Raw genomic sequence first — 19,204 nt, forward strand, 5'->3', positions numbered from 1 at the left:
TGTGTTTTTCCCATGATGCTTCAGAACATTTCGGCAAGGTTGTTGCGCTTGAGCAGAAAGGAAGTGGACACTTTAATGTTCGGTGTGTTTATCTCATGGCCCATTAATTAGCAGGAATTACGAGGAATCAAGATTGCTAGCATATGACCATCTGCACGTTTGTAGCTCTGGTTTCTCTTGGAGACACTGAAGTCATCTTCTGACACAAGTTGAAGACGATAGAAAAAAAAAAAAACATCACTCATATAAAAGGAGGGAGGAAAAAAAATCGTATTTAAAAGACACTGTTTAATTGTACGTCTAAGTGCTTCCAGAGAAACAGTATAAAAAGATTCACAGACTGTTAGTGAGGCCATGTTACAGGACAGAGCAGCTCAATAAAACACAGATTCAACGAAAGCGTACACTTTCATAGTCGTTAGAAAAAAACAAAATGTGCAAAGTACACAAAGACAACCTTTTGCATTACATAAAACAGCAAAATATTTTTTTAAGCATAAACATAACATTTGGTTTTCATTTTCACAGTCCCACTGTCAGGCCCGGAATTAAGACCTTTAACTTCGTTTATAGGTTCACACAGGTAAGCCTTCATTCCAGCTGGTTTTCCAGTTAAGAGTCTTCCCACGCCACCTCCCTGACCCTTAACCTTTCACCTCTGCCGCGTTAAATTACCGTGGCTGTTACACCAAAGCGGCTGTGCGGTCAGAACTTTCCAAAAGCGACTACACGGATGAGTGGCTGCGGGTTAATCGTCTGGCCCAGGCACCCAACAGGGGCGTTCGTGGGATTTGAATGTGCACCCTTGCGGCTTACGCTTAATCTTTAACCCTTTAAAAAAAATTCACTAAGCTGCTGACCGACGGAATGCTGCATTGTCATAAAAAATAAACATCTGAGATACATAAATTGAGATGTTTACGTGGTTTGGTTGCTCCTTTAAGGAAATTTCACCCATTTTTTTTTCTTTGTATTTGCGTCACGCTGGCAACCGAAGAAAACAAGATTTTTTTTTTTGTTTGTTTGTTTGTTTGTTTTTGTTTTTCCAGTGCTCTGTATGATTAAGAAAGTAATTTATCTTGTTTATGTTTGTTATAAAGGGCTGATTACGGTCATTAAACTTAACTGTGTAAATCTACAATCTGGACTAGAAAGAAATCAGCTCTGGTCTCTACTTCATACTATTCTGGGTTTTTTTGTTTTACAGAAATTAGTGTTTAACGATTGTTGTTTTTAATCCCAGAAAAGTGAAAAAAATAAATTAAAATAAGCAAATGGGGCTGTATGGATATCAATCATCTCGGTCCTACAGCTCTTTAATATGATAATAAAATTATGGTCGAAAGCTTGCCAAGGTTTTTAAAGCTATTGGCTACGTTCACATTACCAGCCATTACTAGTAACTCAGTTCCAATTTTTTACCCAAACATGTCAGATCTTTTAGATTTTTTAGGCCTGTCTAAATGCACAGATGCTTTTCTTATCAGATCTCTGTCTGTCTGGTCCAAGATCGGACATGTATCATGACACAGGCAGACTTTTTGCCTCTGTGTCTTCGTAGCAGCGTAGGGATTTCAGAACAGTGCTAGCAACAGCTGCTAAAACAGATAAGGCAAGGTGTCTGGCTTTCTTTGTTCTTCTGGATCTCAACAATGACAGCCAAGTAACTGCTTGCCGTCCAGCAGAGCAAAACCTTAAGCATAGATTTGCTAAAATCTCAACAATTGTTTGTGTTTTAACCCTGATGGCGCGAGCGAAGATGCATCCATGTGTCGACTCTAATGTGGACAGACACATCCACATTAGGGTCAAATAAAAAGCGATTGTATTTATGAATGTAAATCATCATGACATGCAAATCCGATCTGATTAAAAAAGATCAGAATTGAACACTGTGGCTTGTAGTGTGACCGTAGCCTTTGTTAGACTAATCTAAACAAACACAGCTCTTCCTTTCATTGTTGAGGTTAAAGCCATGCATGGAAAGAATTCCAAAGCAAGATAAAGAGGTGTCTGCATGACTGGCAGAAAGATAAGATTAGTGTTAACTAATAGTTGGAGAAACTGCAACCTGGTACTGGAATCTAAAGTGAACACAAATATTACAAAATAAGTGGTGTGATCTCAAAATCAACCCAATCCCCCTGGATTTAACTGGACGATCATCAAACTTTCCACTCTATAGTCTGTTTCCTTTCCAAACCAGGAAGCATAGTTGAGAAGTTCACACCGCAGCACAGCACTGCGCTTTTTTTTGTTTGTTTTGTTTTTGTTGTTTTTTTTCCTGTCCTGTATCAGTGCCATGAGCTAAATATGAAAGGGAAAAAAATTTGGGGTGAAATTTCTCCTCTAGTCGTCCTATTACAAAATCGATAGCCACCGATTGTGACCTGGGTCATAAGAAAAATCATTAAAATACGCATTACGAATTCATCATAATCATATCTGAGCCAGCAAATGGGCCTTTGTCAATCGACTGACACTCAAATTCACATAAAAATACAAATTATAAAGAAAAGAAAAGAAAAAAAAACACACAGTCTTACAGTACATAAAGTAAGGCTTCAGTGGCTTATAAAGGTGTTAATAACAGGGGTGGACCCGCACTCAGCGTTATAATGTTAATATCAGCATCGAGATTTAAGAATGAAAAAGCGTTTACAATAAACTGATGTTAGACGATCAGACGCTTCATCACGATCAAACACAAACAAATTCCTTCAATGATCTCTAATTTGTTTGCTAGGAAAAAAAAGAGAATGAATTTTAACAAAAATGATGTTGACCTGAATGAGATCCAAACACTGTTTATATAAATATTGCTCCAGTGCGGCTGTTTCCATACATGGATGCAGAGCGAATTTCAAAAACATCTGCTAAAAGATAAAGCAATTGTAATTTTTCTACTGAGAAACCTTTTTTTTTTAATCACATCAACCTGATAAAACTGTAAACGATTATTTGGGAGAACATATTACATGGAGAATTCAGTGTCCTGAGCACCCGTGACAGGCAGATTTCATGTTCCAGCTACAACTGTTGAATTCGTTGCTGCCTAGCAACAAGGTGAAAAAGAAAAATAGTTCCTACTGACTTCTGGCAAAAAAAGAACATATTCTTTTGATATGTATCTATGTTTAAATTTCGCTTTGATGATGCAACTTAAGTGCAAGCTTTGAAATCCCACCACCTGCTGCACTACACACATCGACTGATCTAATGCTCAGCAGGAGATCGTTCGGAAAAACAGGTATGTGGAAAGACTGATCAAACTGTAAAACAAAGCCGTGTTACTAAGTAACTTGCCTGCTGGCCTAATATTAGAGCTATGCATCATAAATAGACTATCGATTCAATTCGATTTAGTGTTCAGGCATTGCACTTTTTCAATTGAATTCGATTCTGATTTGTCTCAAGCACCTATATCCTTACAAGTATAAAATCGAGTTAAAGTATTGAAATCCTGTATAACCTGAGTTTTTTTTTTTATGTTGAATGTCATATTTCATGCAAAAGCATTTTTGTTTTTCCCGCCAGGCGTTTGCACCACACTCCAGTCCAGTAGGTGGCAGTATTGCACCAACTGCTCAAAACAACAAAATACTCACAAAATACAGGTAGTTTTGCAGGGGAAAAAAGTCGATGCATTTTTCAAGAAATTTCCAATTTTACACCGCTTCACAGTATAATGATTACCCAAATAATTGTAAAAGTAAAATCGATTGTGAATCAGAAAAACCTAAACGAATCAAATCAATCAATAAAATATGGATTGCACAGCTCTACCTGATACTCGCATTACTTCACCTTGCAGTTTAAGACAATCAGAGAAATAATAAGCACTAGCCAGATTCAAAGAAAATTTAACTTACAATGTGATGAGATACACCTGCCAAAGTTTTTCCTAATAACTTACCAAGTTTTTGGCAAATATTATGTGCTTCATCAGGACTATGAGAGACTATGCTAATTAGCTAGGTATATGGTATATTATATTGTTAGCTAACATAGCTTAACCTCGCGAGTAAGGATTCCATGCAACAAAAGCATGGTCCTAAGGATAGTAGAAATGATCTTATCTTACCCAGGAACTTCATTTGGTTTACCTTACCCCTTCGTTTACCCAATTCTATCCGGGTTTGGTTGGCAATTCTTTTCCCATTATCTGAAATTCTCTGTATAAATGAAACCAAATCAGAAAGCTGAAAGTTAACACCTACGAAATATTTATGTGAACCCAGCCGTCTTGTCAGTATGAAATCTGGATTCCTGGCCATTGTTCGCACTTCCATTTACAATATTCTAAAATTCATGTAGCAGTGAGATGGAAACAGGACCACTGCTGGGTTTCTTGATAGTTATTGTACAGAATGATCTCATGCCCTCTCAAAAAAAAGAGAAGACATGAGTGCCAGTTGTTTTCCAGGAAAAGGGGGGACTTGGAGCTAATCCAGGGAATGGAGCCAAGCTTTATGAGCTCCTGTCTCCGTTCTTGGTCTTCAGCACGACGAGCACCACCATGGCCGGGATAAGACATATAGGGGTCATGACGAGGGCGAAGATGACGTTAGGCGGTGGATCCCTAAGTGTCTCAGTGTGACACTCTTGGAAAAAGGAAAGGTGGATATCCACAAACATGTCCTCCACCAGCCTGTTGGGCCACGCGAGCGCCAGGCACTCGGCGATGTCCTCCGAACACATGGTGAACTTGTTATAGGGACTGCAAGAGAGATAAAGCGACAGTGTGTACACGTCCAGACAGATGTTTCTGAAAATATATATTTAATAATGTCTGTAATGTAATGGGAATGATGGGATGGACTTTTAGCCAGTAAAATTTGTATTGCAAAGAAGAGTGGTAATAAATTGCCAATCAGTAAGCATTTTTTTATGTTTTTGTAAAAAAAACTAAACTGAAAACGAAGTACTATACTAATGTTGTTTTTGTGATTAATATTAATATTGTTTCGGTGGTAGCGGTATTTCATCATTAATCTATTTCATTAACTGATCATTAATTTTTTATATTAAAAAAATACTGAGAATTCTTTTTTATCTTTACTGCACAAAATTAGCCTGAAACTCAATCAAAGCATTTTTTTAAATTAAAACTCAGCCAACATTTTATTAACATAAAACTGAATGTTTGCATTGGCACAAACAAAACTAGAGACTGATTTATCGATTGTAATAAAACTGTAGGAGATGGATTTATATCATTTTGCAAAGTCGTACAAAAATTCACACCAATTTTCACATACCTGTATTATTATTAGATTTGTTCTTTTTACCACCCTTGAGATTAGGGACTAGTTTGCCATATCCATGTCTTTCCAATAAAATTTTCTAGTTTTCTATTTAAAACTTTCAGCAGGTGAACTTTTACAGACATTTTAATAGCCAAATATTTGTGGCACGAAAATGCCAAATAAAACCTTTTTTTTTTTTATGATTTTTTTCCCGAATATGCTTTCGGGTATTTTGCCAGTCATCTAATCAAAATTCTGTCTTATAATTAGCTTTTTTAAATACTAAATGGAAACTTTTCTTGTTTTACAGGGTAACTTTATCCAGTTTTGTATTCAAATATTTGCAGCATTCCTAGACGTTAAAGCACCACGGTTAACACTACAACAGAACAGAACTTCATTTTTTTTTTCATTTGACAGATTTTTTTTCCACCGTTTGCTCAACCCAGGCTTTCTCATATGCAAAAAAATTCCCATGTGAGCTATCTTTCATCACTATCTGACTTCAGCTCTGACTTCAGCACTTCTAAGGCATGATGCAACAAAGCACAGGAACATGACTAACCTTTTCACGTTGTCCCACGTGCACCAGTCGGAGATGCTGACATTCTCCATCTCACTCTCAAAATTAACTTTGCAGATTTTAAGGAATTCAGAGTAGCACTGAACCCTCGACAGTGGAGTCTCGTCACACATACTGCAGTATGCTTCACATGTGCTTGCTTCGATCCCATACACAAAGAAGATAAAACACAACTGGTTAGAATTATTTCACAACTTAACTGTAAAAGAAAATCCACTCGTGTTAAATTCTTAACTCTGATTGGTCAGAATGTGTGTATTATTATATTTATTTTAATAGAAGAAATAAAACTCTTTTTCGTTATATCATGCTGTTATTGTTATATATAATAATCGACTTTAGGATGTTTACAGTAATAACACCATTCCACTGTTGATTAATTTCCCAGAACACCTAACCCTCCCCTGCCACTTGTGTTTTTTTTTTCTTTACAACAATTCCACTTAAATCAACACTACAGGGTTTAATACACTGTAAAAACTTACATATTGGTTTCTCTTCAACGCTGATGCCTAGAAAAGAAGAGACATCATGAATGTAAACCAGGAGATCACTTTAACAAAAAAAATCAAGCATTGATGAAGCAGTAACAAAGCAGCTAGGTGTTTTTGAGAAGCTAAACAAAGCCGCTAGGTGTTTTTGAGAAGCTAAACCATTTTTCCCCAAACCAAACGTTTCTTCTCCACTTAAATAATGCTAGACGTGTGCAAACAACATAACTAGTGTCACAAGCATCAGTTCTGTAAAAGGGGAAAAGTAAGGATGATTCCAAGGGCCACTGAGTGACTGGAGGTCCCTAAAAAGCTATGGCAGTTAAAAGAACATTGGGGGCCATCAGATGTCCTTGTGTGAAAAATGATGTTAATTTTGACCTTTAACTCAAATATATTTCTAATAAAAACTAATTAAAAGGTCTCCATTTCCAAAAGAACACCAGCAGCTGGTAATAAACAGTTCAAGCCCATAGCAGCATGGCATGTTCCTCCAGCTGTTCCTCCAGCTAGACAAATTACAGATGTTTCTTTTATCCCACACTGCGGTTGATTCCTCGACTCTGATTGGGCACAATGTGTTGGTTCAATAACAGTGATAAGATGATCAGAGTCAGACCAGTAATTAGTACTGTATACTGGTGATGCTGAATGCCGAGTGGTTGGAACAGATGAGAGGGGAAATGAGGTCGCTGCTGAGGTTGTTACGTAAACAACCGATTTTTAAATTGGATCTTTAGGCACTTTGCAGCCTGTCACACTAAAACTTTTGTTCCTATTTCTTTAATTTTATCCAAATGATGTCATTTCATTTAAGACTTTTGTGTGTGTTGTTTATTATACCTTAATTATTACTTACAAACATTGTTTTCTGAACCATCATTTGCGTTTTTAGGAACCAGAAAACTGTTGGTTTTTTTTGTTTTTTTTTTACTCTTCTGTTGCTTTCTGGTTATTGAACAATACAGATTTTTTCAGAAGAATGATATGACGTACATTGCTCAATTCATACATTAATGACATGAATTTTGGGGCGGCACGGTGATGTAGTGGTTAGCGGAGATTTAGTTTTAGTGTGATTTAATTTGGCATTTTATCCTTTCAAGAGCTGGCTAAATTGATTATTTATTACACCTTATCTTCTGTTCTGATAAAAAATATATGCTATTTTTTAAAAAGTTTAAATTCGATCCAAATTCAATCTCATAACAAATGTTGGAATTGAATTCAACGTTGTATACTCCTAACCCTGTTCCGATACTTTTGCACCGTGGGCGGCTTTTAAGGTGGAATGTCAGTTTTCAGTCATTACTCATTTTGTGAACTAATCAGCACCTTACACTTTATTTCGCAAACTCAGACCGCTCTTCTTGTTCTCTCCCATGACAAACACTTTACTAATGATTGGATCTTTATGAATGGCTGCCATTAAAGCATCACATTGTGATATGAATTTTAACCAAATACACCTATAAATACAATGCGCGATGGAGATCGAGAGCTGTTGAAAAACTAGTGTCTAGACTGAAGACTTTATGATAGCCAGAGGTCACAGTTATGATAGTCACGTTTCCAAAATGGAAAAGTCTGTCTGTGGAAATACAATACGGTAGTACGCGATCCGAGACGCAGCCACTGATTTACGGCCAATTTGTCATGTTTTATTGATGATGTGAATGGGCTGCCTAGAAACGTGTCCTTGGGTCTGAAATGGACTGGCACTAAAACCCAACAGGAGTCACTTTCACCAGAGTGTGCTATTTCACACAGAGTATATGGTTTGAATTGGCATGGATTGGAAAATTTCAAAAATCTAAAATACCGACTGTGCTCCAGCAGTGAAGAACTCACAAAAGGGTCCCAGTTAATAATAACTGTAAAATGTTCTTTTAAGCCTCTTTGCTCCAGTGCTACACCCAAAAAAGAGCAACTTTCGACACCAGAAACATGTCTGTGCTGACTCAGTCCAGCTGGAGCAAACGGAAAATTGAGGAAACACTGTTCCTTTAAAGTAAGTGGCATGAAAACCTGGCATTGATTATATGTTGTTTTAAAACAACTCACTATGTTTCACCGACTTTGTTCCCAAGTTCAAGAGACTTTTTTTTCCCATCCCAGTCTTGGAACTTAATGATGCATGTTTTTCTGCTCAAACACACCCTACAATTTATTAAGGTCTTGTTAATGAGATAATGAGTTTAAGGGTTTAAAGTTAGCTAGAGATATGAAAGGAACTGCTCTGGGATGCATTTGCACCATTGTTGAACCCAACTCTTTGAAAATCCCCTTTGTCGCAGTTGATGGTCTCCCACTGTGCTGGTTTCTTCTTCTTTAAACTTCTTCATCCATCTGTGCTCATTGCTCTTGTCAATAGTGACATCTCTGTAAACATTCTGTAGCGCATGTAGGATACCGTCACCTAGCACCACAAAGGGGATTTTCAGGAGAAAAGGTTGGAGAGTCGAGTACTATGTTGAGTACAACCTTTGTCTGGAGATAGAGTTACTCTACCAACATATGCAGATGAACCTTCTGCATGAGTTAATAAAAAAGTTATGCCCACTTTCCGCATTATTAGCATAAATGTCCACATGGTTAAACTGATGCATTATAAACTGGTTTATTCATGGACACAGGCTAATTGCATTCACATTTCCTATTTATAAATGCATTAGGTAAAATGAATAATTTTCCCTTAATATACTGCTTTTTTCTTGTATTCCTCACACACAAAAATTATTTTAATTAAACAAGTACAATAAAACTCTAGTATCTAAACTCGCTAAATAATTATTGTTAATAACAATTATTATTGTTAAGACAGTCATCATATAGTCTTTTAACCAAACTTCAATATAACCTTTTATCTTATAACCACAATATGAATTTGGAATTTTCATTATCGTGACATTTTACTGTTACAGCACAGCACAGCACATGCATCGTTAAGGGGTTCTAGTCAGCAAAACAACAGAACATATACCCTGCAGTTAGTCTTTAAGAGCTTTTAAAGTCTATAAAAGAGAAAAAAAAGACAGGCTTGCTGACAGAATGGGTGTTTAAGTTACTGTAACATTATAAGTCTTATAAATTAAAGCCCTTAAAACCCAAGCTGCACAGATCCGTCCCAGCCTAGGTCGATGATTATTAAGAATAAATACAGTATATGTTCTTATATGAAAGCCTTGCTGGTGTGTGTTAGCGTGGTACATTTGTGTTTTCGGATATGTCAGGTGGAACAAAAGTTATTCAATCCTTTTTAATGTAAATTTTACCGCTATCGGAATATGGGAATGATGTCGCAAACATGTAGAACTCTCAAAATTAGCCTATTTTTATTATTATTATTTTGATCATAGAAACAACTGGAAACAACCGGAAAAACACATGATCATGTGTATCTGCGCTATTTCTTTTCCTATGTGACTCATGTTTGTTTAGTTGGTTAAAATGAAATAAATATTCAGTTAATCATATTCCCTATTTTGTGCTAAAAAAAAATGTCACAACAAAAAATGCAAAAATGCCCTGGGTTTTAAAAGTGAGCGGCAGGCTTGAAAGTAGCTATAAATGAGACATCAGAATAACCAGGGGCCACCGGATACGATATTATTATCGTGATATTTAAGTGCCGATTCGATTTGTATTGCGAAGTATCGAGATTTCATAAACATCCCGATTTTATTTACTTTTTAGATTCTATTAGAATTCTAATACATTGGACACAATACTGCCTGACAATGAGTGCGCCCCCTGTAGGCCTATAGACAAACAGCAATTTTTTGGCACCTTAAATGGAAATATATAAAACTAAAAAATTTCATTTGATTTTGGAGTCAGCGTGGCAATGTGGGAACTGTTACACAAAAGAACTATGGTACGTAATCTGAAGCTTAGTTTTTCCCCCATGTCTATATAAATAAAAGAAAGGGTTTTTCTGTACATTGGTCAGAACTCACACTTTCAATGATATCTTTATGTTTCATACACTGGAGGACCTGAAACCATGTCTCTTTCTGTCTGTATGTCTGTCTAGCCAGATTTTGTCTACCTTTTATAACTGCCTGGACAGAATTTAATGAAACTTTTTCAGTACTTTGATATCTGCCTGAAGTTTAAGCTGCACCATAAGTGAAATCACAATGTTGGATAAACGCGATGTCACGAACAGTTATGTGTCAGATTTTAAAATAAGCTACTAATGCGCTACTGTCTCAACGTAAACAAACACCTGCACCAACAGATATTAATTAGAAAAGATAACCTAAATATTTTCACTGGTATTAGTTCATACTGCACTTCCATGGCTGAAATAACAGCGCTGAAGTGGTATAAGTGAATTTAATTGCACTTGAATCGTTTGGGACAGAACTTTTCTGATTTCTCCTCTGTGATTCTCTCTCCGATTACAAACAGGGGGTGTATTTATTTGTCTGACAATGAAGAAATAAACAAGCCGTAAAAATCTCAACAGAGAGTTCTGCCGTACAGAAAAACAGACAGACATGTGCTGTATGTGGGCCACAAGTTGCAATAATAATATTACTGATTGGATAATAACTTTCGAACTCTTTCTGAAAACACTTTTGCTTCAGCTGTTGGGATCTAAATGGATAAATAATCAGAGCCATTGCAACCTGTGATGCAAGAGGAATAAAACATGCATTGTGTATTTACTTAATTCTCTGTCTGTTCATTTATTAAAAGAGTTTAACTGTGTTCACATGTACTTAGATTATTATCAGTATCCTTATCAAAAAGAAAAGTTGTCATCATGCCATTTCTAATATATGTGTATCAATTAATAACTAATGTCCTCTTATACACACATGCGCACAAAGACACAAACAGCTCAATATTTTAAAAAGTCTCGAAGTCTCTAAGGTTTAGAGTTTGTATTGAGTGATGACTCACCGGTGGACACGCGGAGGAACAGCGCGAGGAACAACAGCGGTGCCCTCATAGCAGAGAGCGCGAGGCGCCGCCGAGCGCGCGGACCGTGACTGTGAGTGAAGGATGTGCGCGCGCGCGCGCGTGCGGGGCAGGAAGAGGAAACGCGGACAGACACCGTGCTCCGAACCGCGCGCCGCAGCCTGCACGCGCGCACTGTGCGAGGAGCGGCAGGACCGAACGCTTCCGGTCACTACGAAGTGCACTAGTGTGTGTGATAGGGACACGGCCGGTGTGTGCGCGCGGGTGCGTGTGTGTGAGAGAGAGAGAGAGACCCGAGAGAGAGAGAGAGATGTCGACACAGTTATAAACCAGATGTTTCAAAGAGAGCCTCGTTATAGGACACACCCACAGACTTTGTTAACCCTTATACATTCTCTCTCTCTCTCTCTCTCTCTCTTTCTCTCTCTCTCTCTCAGTAAAATTAAGGGTTGGCACAACTGGTCAAATCTTTTCTCTCATTCTTTCTTTACTTTTCCCACTTTCTCTTTTTCAACTCCTCCTTTCTCTCTCTCTCTCTTTCTCTCTCTCTCTCTCTCTCTCTCTCTCATGTGTCTGTCTCTGTCTCTCAGCCCACCTCACGTTCTCCTACTTCACTCTCTGAAGAAATAGAAATTTAATTATATTTTTGGAAATCTTTTCAACCATGGTTAGTTTAAGTATTTGTTTTATTCACACTGCCCTATGTGTGATTATTTCAGTCTTCTTTTACTTATTCTTTTTCTTTGTCTTTCGGCTGTTCCCTTTCAGGGGTCGCCACAGCGAATCATCTGCCTCCATCTAACCCTATCCTCTGCATCCTCTTCTCTCACACCAACTAACTTCATGTCCTCTCTCACTGAATCCATAAATCTCCTCTTTGGTCTTCCTCTAGACCTCCTGCCAGGCAGTTCCAACCTCAGCATCCTTCTACCGATATATGCACATATCGATACCGATATCTCTCCTCTGAACATGTCCAAACCACCTCAATCTGGCCTCTCTGACTTTATCTCCAAAACATCTAACATGGGTTGTCCCTCTGATGAACTCATTCTTGATCCTATCCATCCTTGTCACTCCCAACTCTGCCTCCTGTCTTTTCTTCAGTGCCACTGTCTCTAAGCCGTAGAGCATCGCTGGTCTCACCACTGTCCTGTACATCTTTCCTTTTATTCTCGCTGATACTTTTTTACTTATTCTTTGTAGTTAAATGACGGTTGGAATCAAGTAAAGTCTAACCATTGAGGCCAAGTCTACACCAGTGGCCAATATTTTTATAATGACACAAATATAAATTTTTCGTCAAAGGGGTGGCACGGTGGCTTAGTGGTTAGCACTGTCGCCTTGCACTTCCAGGGTCCAGTTTCGATAACCATCCAGGGTCAATTCCTGCCTCCATGTGCATAGAGTTTGCATGTTTTTCCCATGCTTGGTGGGTTTCCTCCAGGTACTCCGGTTTTCTCCCAAAGTCATGTAGATTAGCCTAATTGGCGTTCCCAAATTGCCTATAGTGTGTGAATGAGTGCATGGGTGTGCCCTGCGATAGATTGGCCAGGGTGTACCCTGCATTGTGTCCCCAGTCTCCTGGGATAGGCTCCAGGCCCCCCACAACCCTGTATACAGGATAAAGTAGTAGAGATGATGAGTGAGTAAGTGAGTAAGTGAGTAATACAATGTCAAAGGCTTTTATTGACAATTACATTAAGTTTATGCTAAGAAACAATATTTACAGTGTTGACCGTTCTATTTTAAGACCTCTGCAATTCGCCCTGGCATGCTGTCAATCAATTTCTGAGCCACATCCTGATGGACGGCAGCTTATTCTTGCAGTAGTTGTGGGGTTTTGTTTGTCCACCCACCTCTTGAGGATTGACCACACGTTTTTAAGAAGATTAAGGTCTGGGGAGTTTCCTGGCCATGGACCTAAAATCCCAATGTTTTGTTCCCCGAGCCACTTAGTTATGACTTTTGCCTTATGTCAAGGTTCTCCAATATGATAAAAATAGCATTGTTCATCACCAAACTGTTCTTGGATGGTTGAAAAGAATGAAAAGAAGTTGCTCTTTGGGAATGTTTTTAGACCATTCTTAATTCATTGCTGTGTTCTTAGGCAAAATTGTGAGTGAGCCCACTCCCTAGCTTGAGAAGCAACCCCACACATGAACGGTCGCAGGATGCATTGCTGGGTGCCATGTGTGGGTTTTCCAGTCCAGTCTTCCTTAAAAACAGAATTAAATGCTTCCCTTCCCTGATCTGTGACTCCCCATTCTAAAAGACTCTTAACATTGCTTTCTACTCGCCCTAGTTCTTGGAGCTTCGCCACCATGTCTGGCCTCTCCTGCATATATATTTCCTGTACAAGAGAAGAACATGCTCAACAGTTTCACTTTCCTGGCATTCCTGGCTTAACAGTAGCTCATTTACACAGACACTGAAACAGTGCGTTTGAAAACAGAATGTGTTAAACCGAATGAGATTGAGCTATGAAAAAAATGCATTATTTAAGTGGTCTTGGTTAATGTGGTAATAAATAATAGTAAAATATGGGACCAGATAACCTGTTTTTGCAAAAACCACCGCAAGTTAACCAAACTTTTGATGTAAAATCTGTGTAATCTGGAATCTTGTTGCTAAACAAGATACAGTATTTATTTAGCAGAAACTGTCTGATACACACCAAAGATTTAAATGGCGGAAAAACACATGCTGTGCATAAATCATTCAACTTGATTGATTGTTTTCATTAGAGGCAGGACTTATGTCTGTGTACATGGGGTTTGCATGTTTCCTATGTGCATGAGTTTTCTCCAAGAGTCCAAAGACATGCAGGTTAGACTAATTGGCATTCCCAAAAATTGCCCATAGTGCGTGAATAAGCGTGTCGTAATAAGAGTGTCATACATCTCCTGGAATAGGCTCTAGGCTCCTTGTGACCCTGTATACAAAATAAAGCGGTATAGATGATGAGAGAAGATGAGACTTGTGTCAGTATAGAATTTTATATCCTCAATGTTAAGTATCATGTGCTGACCTCTTCATATTTGAATCACTTTCAACTAATACCGTCTCTTGTGCAGTATAAAACAATTAGTAGTTGCTCAATTCTTTACCCAGAAGGAAAATACTACAGTCATCCTTTTTAGTTTATATTTGCTCACACTCCCACAATTTTAACAAACTCAAGTGAAGACTGATACTGTCCAGGACATTTCCATCTTTTTTTTTTTTTTAGTATTAGCCAAGGCTTTAACAAGGCAATTCTATTTTCCCCTATTGTGACCTCATATAAGAATAGCCCCTCCCCCTCGGCCACTCACTAAAACAGTTAATCTGAAATAGGTGTTATATTCAAAAAGGCGGTTTGAAATATAAGAAAATCTGATTGGTATTTTATCTTGAGCCTTAACACCCACACTTAGAGGGAGCTTAGAGACCTGTGTTGAAATATGGGACCTTTAAAAAAGTTGATTTCTCTAACAGCTAAAGTTATCTTGCAAAACCGAAGCAGTGCTTTCCACTGGTAACCTGCCGTTGAATGTAGTCAGCTGTTCACACCCATAACTCATATTTACATCAACTCCTGAACCATGTGGAGGCAGTAATGTGTAGCGTGTAGTGTGTTTCCTCTCAAAGAAGAAATCTGGTTTTTATCACTGACGCTCTACAGCACAGCAACATCTCTCAGGGGGAATAAGTAGCTATCTGAACGCACTAAACTCTAGCGATCTACTAAAACAAGTTTTAACGAACTCGTTAACTGTTACAAAAACATACATCACTGATGTAGAACTGTTTCTGGTGGTGTAAAAAAAATCCCACCCTAATCCATATCCTTATCCGATCACATTACAGCATGTGTGAGTTAGACAAACATCCCGACCTTTGAACAAGCATGAAGTATAAGATCATGGGGCGTCCTCAGACCCCTGGGAGCGATCGGCTGTGTAAGCTACGCTTTAGCGCCGTAACAAGCCTCCAGTCGGGTTTATATCTTCTTATCAATATTTATTCTTTTATGTGATATTGTTAAATGTTCGGTTGATTTTTTTAGGCATGGCTATAAAGAGAGTGTGTGTCTGACGCGGCCTGGGGGAACATTTCAAAAGATCTAAAACCAGCCACAGAAATGTGGCATGACTCAGTCAGACGTGACGGCCTACGCGTACGTGAGCCAAAGCCCTTGATGTCATATCAGGCAAGCGCGGTGTGTTTTGACAGCTGTGTGTAACATGCTTTCTTACTTGTTGTGGTTAACGGTGTGGTCAGGACTCCTGGGAAGAGGGGATTGTTGCTCAGACCTGGAGTGCACACAGAGAGAGAGAGAAAGAGAGAGAGAGAGAACAGAAAACATGTGTCATGACGAGGTTGTTGAAGTCCAACATTTCTTATTTGAGCGTCTCTTTCTTTCTTAAAATCGCAATATATATGTATAAATATTTTCTAGTAAACCTTGTACACTAAGTATGAAAGTAAAAAAATGAAAAAAATGGAAAAAAGGAACCAAAGACCTTAACTACTGTAGCTAGCAACAGCTAATTGTTTTTTAGTTTGTTTGTTCGTTTTTAATCAAAAGTAGCTTGCATGATAGTGGCTAGCCATCATGACACAAACTAGCTAGTTAAATCCAAACCATAGCTAAAGAATAAAGTTATAGTTATAAGAATAGTTTTTTCGGATGAAATTCTTAAGAATTTAAGAATTCTTGAACAACAAGAGCTTATCGCTAAAGCTGCTGCGGTTGTTGTTTTCAGTTACAGTATATTGTGTTCTCCCTATCGCACTTCTGGTGTACAGTACTTTAGATCACATTTCGCTTGCTCATATAAGTACAAAACCTTTGCAAAATCTGAATTTCAAATTCTACGATTTAGCCATAGAAGGTACGATTTTTGTCCATTTTGATACCGCAATAAGGGAGAAACAGCAACGTTTTCTTGATATTTTCGCCAAAAGACTGTGCAGATAAAAATCTCTTCGAGTGAAAATATCATAAACGCTAAACAGGGAAAGACATAGGAAATAAATGACATATTTGTGCAACAAATGGTGGTTTTGTGAACATGCGTTAAGAAACAATGATCACGGTCGAGGTCCCGCAGGGGAGAAAGTGCAGATCAGCATTCATTCCGTCTCACATCCTATGACTTATAGTTTTTTTTTTCCTCTCTGCTTGGCAAAGTTTCAGGCTTCTGCTCTCACTGTAAAAGTCGTCACAGTTCAGACTTGTTAAGAAATGTACAATAAAGTACAGATACTTGAAAATGGTAACTCGCTAACAAATAAATTGTCCTTTGTTGGGTATTTCAAACACATTTCAAGCAATGGTTCTATCCACAATGCGGCAAAGTGAATAAGCTAGCTGAAAAAAGTTAACAAATAAAATGAAATAGAATATAAATCTCACCGCGATGTTCCTCTAAGCGTTTAAGAGGAGTGGCTTCACTGGGAAGGAGTGCCTGCAGCCGACCGAACATCAAAACCATGCAGGCGACTGCAAGTGAGGAAACAGAAAGGGTTGAAGATATGCAGCGACGTACGCAATGAATCAAGTGATGATGCAGTAATGCAATAAAAAATTTATCTTAACTGGTTTTTCCAAAGTCTCTACTTGGGACCCATAGAAATTCAGAGGGAAAAACTAAAAACCAACAACGTTTTTAGATTTTACAAATCCACAAACCACTAAAGGTTATACAGTACTGTGCCAAAGTCAATCAAAAGTAAAAAAAAAAATCATTTTATCAGATTTTGCTTCCAAAGAGCCAGACTTTTGTGTATTTTTAGTGTCGGCTTGAGAAATAGTTCTCCAGGCTTCCTGATTACCTTTTTTGTCTCTCGTTTTAAGCCCAGTCGCTGTACCTGAGCAGTTTCAGAGGAATGTGTTTTGTTTGTTAAGCTGCACGGTGACCTATGAATCATTCATCCTTGAAAAAAAATCTACCGTAACTTAATGCATGAACAGATAATGACAGAAGATCAGGCCGGTGATTAGTATACTGTTGGTGATGAATGTTGAGTGGTTCAAACAGACGAGAGGGGAAATGAGGTTGCTGCTAAGGTTGCTTCATAATTTTTTTTTTTTTTTTATTGTACTACAACATTTGTTCTCATTTTGCACAGTGCCGTATGAAGTTGTCTTCTGTTGTATTTTTTTGGGATGCTGTCAGATGTTGTACTTCTTTCCTGTTCAGAAGATTTATTGGGAATACAAACTTTTGCTCTCGAGCTATTGACCAATAAAACGTATTTCTTATTCCAATGTTTTTTTTAGGGATTTCTTGGATGTTTACACACATTTCCTCCCTAAAAACAACACACAGGAAGGGAGTTCAAGAAAGAAAAAGGGAGAGAGAGAGAGAGAGAGAGAGACAGGAAGAGAGAATGGTGGATGGAGTGCATCCTCTCTTTGTCCAGTTCAGCTGGCAGATTTCCTGATCTGGCTACATTTGAGTTTCTCCAACATAAGAATAATATTTGCAAGATCTGCATTTAAAAAGGAAAAGAAATTCACATGTGCCTGACTGACCACCCATGTGCTGGACAACTTGCACTGGATATACAGTATACGATATATAGTATATGGATATGGATATAATAATGCAGCGTATAGGATACTTCAGGCGCTCTGGTCTTTAGGAGCAGCATATGAATTTGAATGCACAAAGCAAAAATGTCCCTCATGACAATCGCCTTTATCCAGAGGATGTTGCATTTTACATCCGAGCAGTTAAAGGTTAGGGGCCTTACTCAAGGGCCCAACAGTGACAACTTGGTGGTGCGGGGTTTTGAATTTGGAACCTTCTGATTAGTAGTCCAACACCTTTACCACTGAGCTACTCCTGCCCACACATTCTAAAATAAAGCTACCAAATTATGTACTATGCTGTTAAAAAGACACCAACTGGACCTTTATTGACTTATGTATATTCTTTTCTATAGAAGGCCCAGATCTGACTCAATAAATTTTGTGATGCTGGAACATAAAATCAACTTAGAATGTGAAAAAAAAAATGTGAACTTTAATTAAGTTGAAAGATTGACAAAAATTCACTAGTTTAGGTTTAGTTAGTGTAAATTTGCGTGCTATTTTTTAATCCACCGGTCCATCCATTTTCCGTTATCCTGTGTAGGGGTGACATTTTGGTTCAACCTTGATAAATTAACACATTTAAGAGATTTCTTTCTTCTTTTCTATCTAGTTGTTTCAGCCTACTTGACTTTGATCCAAGTGTCAGGTGTCATGATACCTAAAATATATTTGACCCTCCTGTTTGGACCTGAAGTTCCAATCACTTACCTTTTATGTTTTTTTTTTTTTTCTTTGATGAAGGATACATTCCACAACTACAGAAGATGTAACGTTGATTGATGGTACCTTAGCCACGAAGAAACGTTCACTTTGGTCGCAGCATAATTGATGTATTTACTATTTACAGTTTATATTCTATCCATAGTTTCAATTTAGAGAATTTCTATCTGGTCGAATTAAAAGATCAGAATTGTTGAGGTGATGCGCTGGCGGTACTTACCCCTAAAAGACGGGCTCCATGTCGGCCTTAATCGAGGTGAGGACACGTGAGGAGACATGGTCGTTTAGTCCACTGCGAGCTCTGTGTGTGTCTGCGTGAACACTGATCAACATGTAGTAACCTTTACGCAGGAAGACTCGAATAAAACAACAGGATGTTCTCATTTCCTTAAAGGGGTGTTGGACTCACACAATGGGACAGAAGCCACAGATAGGGCGGGCTGCTCTCGTGTAGACCACCTCTCTGTCTCTTACACACACACTCTCTCTCTCTTACACACTCTCTCTTTCTGTCTGTCAGGGCCCACTCCCACTCTCACTCTATCATTGTTTGTCTCCACTCATGTTTTTTTCCCCCCTTTTTTCTTTTCTCAGCTCTCTTCCAAAGCCAACACTAGCTCCTCAAACGGAACCAATTTCA

At 38.2% G+C, this 19,204-nt stretch overlaps 1 protein-coding gene across 1 annotated transcript; it reads right to left on the reverse strand.

Moving 5' to 3' along the window:
• Positions 1–268: 268 nt before the first annotated feature.
• Positions 269–18,943, reverse strand: ramp2 (receptor (G protein-coupled) activity modifying protein 2). The gene is made up of 6 exons (XM_053514558.1): positions 18,785–18,943; positions 16,660–16,746; positions 15,497–15,553; positions 6,318–6,344; positions 5,815–5,971; positions 269–4,720 (listed from the first exon to the last, which is right to left on the reverse strand). Exons 1-6 carry the CDS (start codon positions 18,840–18,842, stop codon positions 4,471–4,473), a joined length of 636 nt encoding a protein of 211 aa, XP_053370533.1. The 5' UTR covers positions 18,843–18,943; the 3' UTR covers positions 269–4,470.
• Positions 18,944–19,204: the final 261 nt, after the last annotated feature.

Source organism: Clarias gariepinus, chromosome 16 (genome assembly GCF_024256425.1).
Source record: "Clarias gariepinus isolate MV-2021 ecotype Netherlands chromosome 16, CGAR_prim_01v2, whole genome shotgun sequence".
In the NCBI taxonomy this organism is placed as follows: Eukaryota; Metazoa; Chordata; class Actinopteri; order Siluriformes; family Clariidae; genus Clarias; species Clarias gariepinus.

Excerpts from the sequence above, each read along its gene's own strand:
- ramp2 (XM_053514558.1), bottom strand. The coding sequence starts at position 18,842 with ATGTCTCCTCACGTGTCCTCACCTCGATTAAGGCCGACATGGAGCCCG. Across the intron at positions 16,747-18,784 it reads ATGGAGCCCGTCTTTTAGGG|TCGCCTGCATGGTTTTGATG; the intron begins GTAAGTACCGCC and ends CCTCACTTGCAG. Across the intron at positions 4,721-5,814 it reads ACGTGGGACAACGTGAAAAG|TCCCTATAACAAGTTCACCA; the intron begins GTTAGTCATGTT and ends TCTCTCTTGCAG.